Genomic DNA, 12,043 nt, shown 5'->3' on the forward strand with positions numbered 1-12,043 from the left:
GAATATCCGGAGGTCCAAGAGCAAATTTGAAATAGAGGATGGGAAATTCTAGCCAATCCTGAGACAAAGGTTGGAAGAAATATGGTTCAGGAATTCTACTCAAATCTGTGGCTGACAGATAAGCAGAGAATGACTGGAACTGCTTTCCATACCTACAGAACCATGGTCAGAGGGAGAACTATTTACTTCCATCTGGACAAAATAAGAGAGGTCTTCAAACTGCCTCAACTATAAGATGATCCTGAATCCTTTAATAGAAGAATGGTGAGAGCAGATGAGGGGTTGGATCAAGTTCTAGAGGACATATGCCTCCCTGAAACTAAGTGGATAACCAATTCAAAAGGTGTCCCAAACCAACTCAAGAGGGAAGATCTCAAACCAGTTGCAAGAGGTTGGCTAGACTTCATTGGGCGTTCTATATTGCCCACTAGTAACCGTTCTGAGGTCACTGTCAAGAGAGCAGTGATGATTCATTGCATTATGCTGGAAAAAGAAGTGGAGATTCATCATCTGATTTCTTGTGAGATTTACACAATCGCAAACAAGAACTCCACTGAAGCCAAACTGGCTTACCCAAGCTTAATCTCTTTGCTATGTAAAGATGCTAGGGTGAGGATGGGAGTAGATGAATTCATCCCAATTGAACATCCAATCACCAAGAAGTCAATGGAAGAACAAATGCAAGATAACTCTATCAAAAGGAGGGCGCAGAAATTCCTCCCTGAACTTCCTGAAATTGACTACTGGGCCCACCTAGAAGCATCTGTTGCCAAGCTGTAAGAAGCTATGGAACAAGTTAAGGAAGAACAACAGAATCAAAACTGCATGCTCTGCAAATTGCTGAAGAAACAAGAGAAGCAGGGGCGTGTGCTACAAGAGCTGAAGCGCCAGAAGCTCTCCCTTGAAGGGTCAAACACCCCACAAGATGAGGGAGCATCCACTTCTCAAAATCAAGGTTGTTGAGTCCTAACTCTGTGATAACCTTTATCATTAGAAATCTATTTTAGAGCCATTTAAATTTCTGTTTTTAATTTTCTGTTTTCTATTACTATTGGTCTTATCTTATATTTATTTTTGAATCTTGTTCTTATTCCATGATTAATAAAATTTAAAGTTCATGTCTTAAAGCTATGAATGTCCTATGAATCCATCACCTCTCTTAAATGAAAAAATGCTTTAATCACAAAAGAACAAGAAGTACAGGATTTCGAATTCATCTTTGAAACTAGTTAAATTAGTTTGATGTGGTGACAATACTTTTTGTTTTCTGAATGAATGCTTGAATAGTGCATATGTCTTTTGAATTTGTTGTTTAAAGAATGTTAAATTTGTTGGCTCTTGAAAGAACGATAAAAAAGGAGAAATGTTATTGAGGATTTGAAAAATCATCAAATTGATTCTTGAAGCAAGAAAAAGCAGTGAATACAAAAAAAAAAGAAAAAGAAAAAAAAGAGCAAGCAGAAAAAGCCAATAGCCCTTAAAACCAAAAGGCAAGGATACTAAAAAGGATCCAAGGCTTTGACCATCAGTGGATAGGAGGGCCTAAAGGAATTAAATCCTGGCCTAAGCGGCTAAACCAAGCTGTTCCTAACCATGTGCTTGTGGCGTGAAGGTGTCAAGTGAAAAGCTTGAGACTGAGTGGTTAAAGTCGTGATCCAAAGCAAAAAGAGTGTGCTTAAGAACCTTGGACACCTCTAATTGGGGACTCTAGCAAAGCTGAGTCACAATCTGAAAAGGTTCACCCAGTTATGTGTCTGTGGCATGTATGTATCCGGTGATAATACTGGAAAACAGAGTGCTTTGGGCCACGGCTAAGACTCATAAAGTAGCTGTGTTCAAGAATCAACATACTTAACTAGGAGAATCAATAACACTATCTGAATTCTGAGTTCCTATAGATGCCAATCATTCTAAACTGCAAAGATTAAAGTGAGATGCCAAAACTGTTCAGAGGCAAAAAGCTACTAGTCCCGCTCATCTAATTGGAGCTAAGTTTCATTGATATTTTGGAATCTATAGTATGTTCTCTTCTTTTTATCCTATTTGATTTTTAGTTGCTTGAGGACAAGCAACAATTTAAGTTTGGTGTTGTGATGAGCGGATAATTTATACGCTTTTTGGCACTGTTTTTAGTATGTTTTTAGTACATTTTAGTTATTTTTTATTATATTTTTTTTTAGTTTTTAATTAAAGTTCACTTTTCTGGACTTTACTATGAGTTTGTGTGTTTTTCTGTGATTTCAGGTATTTTCTGGCTGAAATTGAGGGACCTGAGCAAAAATCTGATTCAGAGGCTGAAAAAGGACTGCAGATGCTGTTGGATTCTGACCTTCCCGCATTTGAAGTAGATTTTCTGGAGCTACAGAAGCCCAATTGACGCGCTCTTAATTGCATTGGAAATTAGACATCCTAGGCTTTTCAGCAATATATAATAGTCCATACTTTGCCCAAGAATTGATGGCCCAAACTGGCGTTCCAAATCAGCTTCAGAATTCCTGGCGTTTAACGCCGGAACTGGCACAAAAGTTCGAGTTAAACGCCCAAACTGGCACAAAAGCTGGCGTTTAACTCCAGAAAAAGTCTTTACACATGAAAGCTTCAATGCTCAGTCCAAACACACACCAAGTAGACCCCGAAAGTGGATTTTTACGTCATTTACTCATTCTTGAAAACCCTAGGTCACTAGTTCACTATAAATAGGACTTTTTGCTATTGTATCTTCATCTCATGACACATTACACGTTTCATATTGTATCTTCTATGGCATGAGTCTCTAAACCCCATGGTTGGGGGTGAGGAGCTCTGCTGTGTCTTGATGGATTAATGCAATTACTACTATTTTTTCATTCAATCACGCTTGCTTCTATTCTAAGATACCACTTGTTCCTTAACCTGATGAATGTGATGATCCGTGACACTCATCACCATTCTCACCTATGAACGTGTGTCTGACAACCACCTCCGTTCTACCTTCGTTTGAGTGTGTATCTCTTGGATTCCTTAAGCAGAATCTTCGTGGTATAAGCTAGAACCCATTGGCGGCCATTCTTGAGAATTCGGAAAGTCTAAACCTTGTCTGTGGTATTCCGAGTAGGATTCGAGGATTGAATGACTGTGACGAGTTTCAAACTCGCGAGTGTTGGGCGTTAATGACAGACATAAAAGAATCACTGGATTCTATTCCGACATGATCGAGAACCGACAGATGATTAGCCGTGCGGTGACAGCGTGCGTTGAATATTTTCACTGAGAGGATGTGAGGTAGCCATTGACAACAGTGAAACCCAACATACAGCTTGCCATGGAAGGAGTCTTGCGTGCATGAAGAAGAAGACAGTAGGAAAGTAGAGATTCAGAAGATGTAGCATCTCCAAAACCTCAACCTGTTCTCCATTACTGCAAAACAAGTATTTATTTCATATTCTTTTGCTTTTTACAATTAAATCTGAGAATTATTGATATCCTGACTAAGAGTTACAAGATAACCATAACTTGCTTCAAGCCGACAATCTCCGTGGAATCGACCCTTACTCATGTAAGGTATTACTTGGACGACCCAGTGCACTTGCTGGTTAGTTGTGAAATTGCAAAAGTGTGATTGTGATTTCGTGCACCAATCTGAGAATTATTCATATCCTGACTAAGAGTTACAAGATAACCATAGATTGCTTCAAGCCGACAATTTCCGTGGAATCGACCCTTACTCATGTAAGGTATTACTTGGACGACCCAGTGCACTTGCTGGTTAGTTGTGGAATTATTGGTACTCACTTATTTTAAAAATTGTGAAATATATTTGAAATCTTTTATGATTAAAAAAGTATGATTGGAAGAGATTTCTGATGAGAAAGTATTATCTGATTTGATTTGATTCGATACCTTATATATTTGAAAGATCAAATATTTGTTGTATTTGAAATTATATGTTTTGAATTGGTTTGGGAGACTCGTCTTAGAAAAATGTAGCTAACGGCGATTATGACGTTAACCTAGATGCATCTGTCTCAGACCTCAGCTAGCAGGGGCGTTGCTAGCCTAATGTGTAGGCCACATGTTGGATCTGTTATTCCGTACAGACACACTAGAGGAAAGGGCTACCTATAGAGGTGGAGTCGCCCAAGTGTGGACTTTTGATTTGATTTCTGTATGAGAATTTCCTTATTGATTCACTTATTATTATCAACTATTATTTTCTAATTAAAATTATTTGATAATAATTTTTATATGGTCTCATGTCGATTATAGATGTATTGTCTAGTCATTGAGTTACAAAACTCACTCTATTTTTTAAAAAATATTTTTCAGGAACAAATACTTGACTATATGAGACTTTCTATTTAAGAGTAACGATTTGCAATACATACTTCTTCTTTATCGAATTCCTAAATGTATATGCTCTATATGTCACAGGTGGAATCCAACCATTCGTGATTATTTTATGTTTTTTTGTTAAAAATGTATAACTAACTATTTTAAAATGTGTAAAATATTTATAATTTTTTTATAATCAAATTGAATACTATTCAATACTATTCTATTTATTTATTCTATTTATACGACTAATTTCTACTATTAGTTTTTTTATATTATAAGTATTAATATAGAAGTATTAATAGAAAGAACTATTACTAAATTAATCTTCTATTAATAGATAAATTTTTATTAATAGAATAGAGAGATCTCATATATATATTTTATATATTTTTCATTTTTTAACTTTCTTTTAAATTATGCTTAATGGAGTATCAAATTTAGCTCTACATAAATAAAATTGATATATTACGTAACAAATACGATTCAAAAATGCAGATATAATCGAATGGTAAAATTTCTATATTTGCCAAGGAGAAGAGACTATTTTTTTCTTAGCGCGGTCATAGTTAATTTCGGATCGTGACAGCAAGAGTTTTACATGTGCCCCCATATGTGTATTGACAAGAAGATAATGCAGTTGTGTGATATATACTACGATGGGCTTGATAAAATTTGTGCCTTTGATTTTCTTTGCTAAATATAGAAATTGCATCCATCCGACGTACATTTCTTAATTTTTCTTAAAAAATTTAAAATTGTATCCAACCTTTTTATTTAAAAAAATAAAAACTAGACTCTTCGAGTTACGTGTTTTAAAAATTGGAATTGGCTTCTTCGAATTTTGTTTTTGAAAATTAAAAAAATTAAAAAAAAATTTAAATTAAAGTTGGACCTCTAATTTTCGTTTTTAAGAATCAGTTTTATTAGTATTTATTAGTGTGAGCGTGCTAGACACTCTCCAATTTCCATTAACGTAAATGCATCAAGCGCTCTTTTATGAATATATTCTTTTTTACGTTTTTTTTTAATGTGTTTTCTCCTCATTATCATTCTTTTATGAAAAAGTATAAGTAGATAATAAAAATACTAAATAATATGAATAATAGATATATCGAATATTCATTTTACTAACTAGGTATACGGATGGTTATTCTAATATTAAGATTTAGATGGGTAATTTGGAGATATAGCGTATTTTTATTTGATTGGTAGTTGTTCATGTTATTCAAAAAAGTAATTGGTTACCTAGCATAACCATTCTTTTATTGTTACTGTTATTACTGCAGTTTTTTCTTTTTTTTCCTCCTCATTCTGATAATTTTACAGCATTATGTGTTTTTTTTATTATTTTTTTGTCGTTCTTATTTTTGTTAAGAGAGTAAAACAAGAAGAATAATGAGAAGGTGAAACAAAGAGGAAATGAATAAAAAAAAGAAAAGATGATGATGATGATGAGGAGGAGGAGTTTTGAGTTATGCGGAATTTATCCGAAAACAGCATCGAAACTTTTTAATCGTGATACAGAAATTTCTCAATTTTGACACTGAAATTTATTAATCGTGACAGAGATTCGAGGAGGAGGAGTTTTAGATTGTGCAGAATTTATTAGAAAAATAATATCAATATTTTTTAACTGTGACACAAAATTTTTTAATTTTGATGCTAAAATTTTTTAAGCGTGACATAAAAATTTGTTAATCATGTCATTTTTAACTAAATGATATACTTTTTTATCATTGAACTAGTTAGATGATAATGAATTTATATAAAAGAGGTTTAATTATTTTTATATTATTTATAATAAATTGATGTATTTTTTTGTTTTAAAATATATTTAAATGTATTTTTTTAGTTAAATGAGTTAAGGTTTTGGAGTTATAATTTTTAAAAATCTTTTGTATTATTTATCAAAAATTTGTGTTATTTTTAATTAAATAATATGTTTTGTTATTACTGAATTGATCGTATAACATTAGAAAAAATAAATTATACAGAATTTAATAAAAAATAACACTAAAATTTCTTAGGCCTGACACAGTTTCCTAGCTTTTCCACAAAACACCAATTAACGTGGAAAGTGAGAGAAAAAAGTACAAAGAACCTGGATATATTTCCTATGTACTCAACTATCTTTTTTTCCCCCTTCATATCCATTGAGTTTAAGCCATCTACATATGCAAGAGAGAAAGTGTGAGATTGAGAACATGGAAGAAAGTAAAGGAAGAGTGTGTGTGACTGGAGGCACAGGGTTTATAGGTTCATGGATCATCAAGAACCTCCTTCAACATGGTTACTCTGTTAATACCACTCTCAGATCCAACCCAGGTACAAAGTAGAACATAATTTCCTCTATGTTATCTTCTTTCAATATTTCTTATGTGTTTCTGATGATCTAATTAGTGGTATTAAACTCTTAATTACTACAAACTAACTACATAGGATCTGATATCTGAATTGGAAGCCTTCAAGTATTTTAAGAATATTTACTTGTTTTGTGAACTTAATTTTACTATACAATTTTGAATCGAAAGCCTATGATCATTATTCTTTGCCAAAACATTCTTTTTCTGTTTTGAATATTTCATAAATTAAAAAGTAAAAACAATAATTTTTTTTTATTTTCTATGTTTTCTTTTATAAAATTCCAAAAATAGAATTTACTATTATTGAAAATAAAAGCTAAATAGACCTTTGTTGATTATCAGAATTCTTATTATAACTAAAGGTATTTAGCAAGGACTATTATTTTCAATTTATTTATCTCACTTTGAACTAAAATATTAACTTTGCTTATCTTTTAAACAATAAAGCAGAACACAAGAGAGACATTAGCTTTCTTACTAATTTGCCTGGAGCATCACAAAATCTTCAAATTCTGAGTGCTGATCTCAGCAATCCAGAAAGTTTCGGTGCAGCCATTGAAGGGTGCATTGGAGTTTTCCATGTTGCAAGCCCAATGGAATTTGAATTAAAAGAACCTGAAGAAGTTATGATAAAAAGAACCACTGATGGAGCAGTAGGAATTCTCAAGGCATGTCTCAATTCCAAAACTCTGAAGAGAGTAATCTATACTTCAAGTTCCTCTGCTGTTTTGTACCATAACAGTGGCAAAGATGATAATGAAGAAGTTGTGTTGGATGAGAGTTTTTGGAATGATGTGGATTACCTTAGAGCATCAAAGATGAATGGTTGGTTGTATTATGTTTCTAAGACACTCACAGAAAAAATTATTAATTGACTATTCTTATGATTAACATTTTGCTTATTTCAACCCTTTAATTTTAACACTTAGCTTGAAATATCAGAAAAATTTTATTCAAAAGTTAATACATGTTTATTTGTTATTAAATTTGATATTTTATAGATATTAAATAATACTCTATGTTTTGAGTGTTTTGAAAGATTTTAATTAGAAGACAATAGTTAACGAAGATGACGTTAGCTGCAAATGCATCTTACTCATATCTCAGTTAGTAGAAGTGATACTAACCTCACATGTTAGCCATACATTAGATTTATTAATTTGTTCTTACATACTAATAAAAAGGGTTATTTATAGAAGTGGAACCACCTAGTATGTAATACTAAATTCTAAACTAGAATCCTTTTTTTATGGATATTGAATTTATGATTTATTTTGATATAATTTTTATTTTTTCATGTGAATTATATATATATATATATTATTTATTCATTGAGTTACAAAATTTATTCCGTCATATTTTTATATTTTTTAGATATAGATATAAATTAGAGTTCTAATCATTTTGTCCCTCAGTAGAGATTGATTTTTGGTTAAACTCTTAACTTTAGTTCTATTTTATGCTCCATATATCAGTAATATAAAATAAATATATTTGAAAGGATACATTTTAAAAAGAATTATTATTTACTAAGCTATAAGGTTGATAGACTTGCTAAGAAATTTTGTTCCTAATAAGCACCGGTCACTATCTAAATCGGACTGTGTATCAAAATTAGTATCGGATCTTAAATTTTTTTTTGTGTTGTATGGAGTAAATGTTTTTTAGTGGGAAAATAACACGCTCCATAATAGCTAAACATTTTTACAATTTTTCTTAGGCACATATACATAAGAACAGAGGAAGAGAATTTTTCTTCTTCACTAGTAATTAATTAATTCTTCTTTCATAATATATATCATATCAACGTACATATATAGCAAAGCCTTTTATAGGCAAAGTTTCATAATAAACTAACATTACCTAAACTATAAAAGAAAAAAATTGGGTGTGTCTATAATAATTTAAACTTTAAAGGACGATAGAATCTTGTCTCATTTGTATTTGGACATACATAGGAGCAGAAGACCAGTAAAATATTCAAGGTTTAGGAAAGAAGTATTCTAAATAATCTATTTATAAGTAAATTTATTATGCACTTTTCTTTTTCAGTTTGTACATCACATTCATTTTATTGAACAACAAAAATTTTAACGATTTCATATTAACATGACAGGAAGAAGAATTACATAATATTGTTACAAATTTTTATCAAACTTCTAAAAACTAAGTCGATGATTGAACTGATAGAATTAGAGGTTCAAAAATTTAAAGATTCAATCAAAATTCAATTAGAGTTAAATCGAATATAATAAAATAATATATTTATGTATAGAATATATAATTTTTTAAAAATATTTTTTATATTTTATTATTTTAAATTAATTAACCACTAAAACAACTTGATTGGTTCGATCAATTAATTAGTTATTTGATTGGTATTTTTAATTTTTTAACTGATTCACTAGTGATCGGTTTTTATTCATATAGTTGGATAGTGTTAACTCAAACACAAAATAAAATAAAGAAAAAAGGTTAGTTTTTATAATATATGTGTTTGAATATTACAAAAAACAGCAGATGTTTTTTGTGTTATTTTTTTTGTATATAAATAGATGGGAAAAGAATTGAATTTATAATCGTAATTTATTTTTCAAAGAAATTTAGTTGGCATGAAATAATAATAATAATAATAATAATAATAATAATAATAATAATAATAATAATAATAATAAAAGATTAGTTAATAAAGTACTGAAGTCCTTAATAATAAGAGTAACTAATAATTATTTGTTTATTAACCTCCTGTATTTGAAAAAAAGGTAAACAATATAATAATGGCTATCACATTTACTTTATCGGATAGATTTACAATGATAACAAGCATTCGTTCAAATTGAAAATTATAACAGATTATTAATAATAATATTATGCATTTATAGAATTTTTAAAATCTTCGTAATTTTGTTTAAATAAAATAAATATTTAGATATTATAGTTGAAAAGTCTAAATTAAAGATTAAATAATAATTGCTTTTAAAGTAAACTTCTTTCTTTTATATTATAAATTCTAACTCAAGCAATGGTGTTTGATATTTTTTATAAGGATCCCCCTAGAAAGACATTGTATCCATTACTCATATTCCCTTCACATGTTTATCTCACTCTAAAATATTGACCTAGTTGTTGAAAAGAAATTTGAAAGAAAAATTCAGACTCAATTTCAGCCTTCCTAATTGGATGTCTTGGTCATGGCATGACATTGGACAATGTCATAAATGTATAAATACAAAAGTGATGTTATATTTAGTATTTTTTTAGGTTAACAAGAGAGTGATGTCATTTAAATTAAGCAGGATTGTCCTAAACCAAAAGATATATAGACTGCACTTGTATTAATAGAAAATTATGACAATATATTAAACTGCTCTTGTAAAAGAAGTTTTTCAATTAGTACGCCACTTATATCTCCTTTTTCAAATGACAACATTATTATGGGTGAATTTGAAAAAAGAAATTAATATACGAACAAATTTGGCAAATTGCACCACACTAGGTTACCTTGCTGGTTGAAGAGTATATCGTCTCCCTACATGTTCTTATTGGGCGATTGTTGAAGCCAAGGTTGTGAAGAAATTTCATAGTCAACTATTTCATCAAGGGAAGTCGTACTTGTATGTTGTATGATAGATACAAGAATTACTACTACATAATAATAAGGGTCATTCTACGATACAGATGTAACTTCCTAAAGATATACAGATATTCTTTCTCTTTGCATCTACTATTGACACGTGCTGTTGTCCTTTTTCAGAATGAAGCATGTTGTCATGAAATTACGGACGCTGATGGGACGGTCGGCTGAACCGAGTTGTTAGCGTGAACTGGAACGGGATTTTATTTTGTTGGGTTCCGTAGGTGCCAACTTCGCGAGTTGGGCCTCGTTGGCGGCTCCAAAAAAGAATTAGGTGAGAAGGAGGCAGATCAGATCTTCAGATCACTCTTCTCATCTCGTGACAGCATACCCGAACTTTAGCCACCGCGATCTGCCTACGCTGTCGGTCTTCTCATTGTGGATGTCACTGGCGCTGGAGATCTGCGCCCGTTTTCCGTAGTGAAGGACCTCTCCCCGTTTCCCAATCGCCATTGTTCGACGTAGTGGCGTAGTCGTGGAGCCCCGCCCCGTCAAGGTGGTAACTGTGTTCGGTAGCGCGAAGTCCGCCGTGCTTGTGAGTGCAAGATAAGAGGTGACCTGACCACTGATAATAATCTAATGTATAAGATATCTCAATTATAATAATCTAATGTATAAGATATCTCAAATTTCCAGTAACTATGATAAGATTTCTCTTTTGAACTCAACATCGTTGTTTTTTTACTTCCATCCCAGATTTTAATGCAATCTCTTTCACCCGTCATATTTTTCACATATGTAATGGCAATTTACAACAACAAAACTCTTCAAAAATATATATAATTGAGGTTTCAAATTTAAGTCAACAACTGCAATTAGCAATGGAAGCGCACAACTTAAGAAACGACGTGATTCCGCCGCATTTTATCAGAAAAATAGAATTCATCTTCGTTATCAAACCAGAGAGTAACCGAAAGGTTAAGACAGTGAAAAATAAATGCAAATCTGAGCTGTGAAATAGTGATAAGGAGAATGAAAGAGAACCTACAAGGAGTTGACAAAGACCTTACTGTGATCCATGGAAGCCTCGTCGAAGGTCCGTGCTGAACAAGGCGCGAGCTCCAGCAATGACGAACACGACGATGGCGAGTAGACAAGAGGGATTACATCAGCGGCGAATCTGGTAGTGCAAAGCAGAAACAATAACAGCAGTGGTGCAGCGCAAGGTAGAGATGGTGTTAGAGCCTGGAGGTGAAGAAAGTGGCAGTGGCAACTTCTAAGGGTGTGTTTGGGGATCACGTTGAGGAATAGAAAAGCACGTTTGAGCGTCTTGAACGTTCCAATATCATGTTTGGCAACTTTTTGAAATTCCTAACCCAGAAGTGCTTCCACCTCTGAACGTACGTTCACGTGAAGCTACAAATTCAAGCTTCTGCGTTCACGTTAAGAAAATTAATTACCGTTGGAGGAATTAGGTAGGGAATTTATTCCATATCTACCAACTGTACCCTTCATTTCATCTATAAAAAGGATGCACATAACCACATCATTTCACCATTAGTTCTCTGTAAGTTCTTCCTCATTTTACCATTCGTTCTCTGTATGTTCTTCCTTATAGTTTTTTTTTCAGATTTATTTTCATCACTGCTAAGTTAAAGATTTTAATTTTTTTATTATTTTTAATTCTTTCTTTCATATTTTGATTTTTATATTTTTTATTTATATGATAAATATTTTTCATATTATTTTTTAGTATTCTGATGTTATTTTTTTAATTTTCTATTGTTATATT

General features: G+C 31.8%; 1 protein-coding gene across 1 annotated transcript; it reads left to right on the top strand.

Annotated features, from left to right (window-relative positions):
- The first annotated feature begins 6,392 nt into the window (after positions 1 to 6,392).
- On the top strand, positions 6,393 to 7,552 carry LOC107475655 (vestitone reductase-like). Its single transcript, XM_016095314.3, has 2 exons — positions 6,393 to 6,639; positions 7,128 to 7,552. The coding sequence occupies exons 1-2, from the start codon at positions 6,489 to 6,491 to the stop codon at positions 7,550 to 7,552; spliced, it is 576 nt and encodes a 191-aa protein (XP_015950800.2). The 5' UTR covers positions 6,393 to 6,488.
- The last annotated feature ends 4,491 nt before the right edge of the window (positions 7,553 to 12,043 follow it).

Source organism: Arachis duranensis, chromosome 2 (assembly GCF_000817695.3).
Source record: "Arachis duranensis cultivar V14167 chromosome 2, aradu.V14167.gnm2.J7QH, whole genome shotgun sequence".
Lineage (NCBI taxonomy): Eukaryota > Viridiplantae > Streptophyta > Magnoliopsida > Fabales > Fabaceae > Arachis > Arachis duranensis.

Coding starts and splice junctions, on each gene's coding strand:
- LOC107475655 (XM_016095314.3), top strand. CDS start 6,489: ATGCAAGAGAGAAAGTGTGAGATTGAGAACATGGAAGAAAGTAAAGGA. Junction 6,640..7,127: donor CACTCTCAGATCCAACCCAG/GTACAAAGTAGA, acceptor ACAATAAAGCAG/AACACAAGAGAGACATTAGC.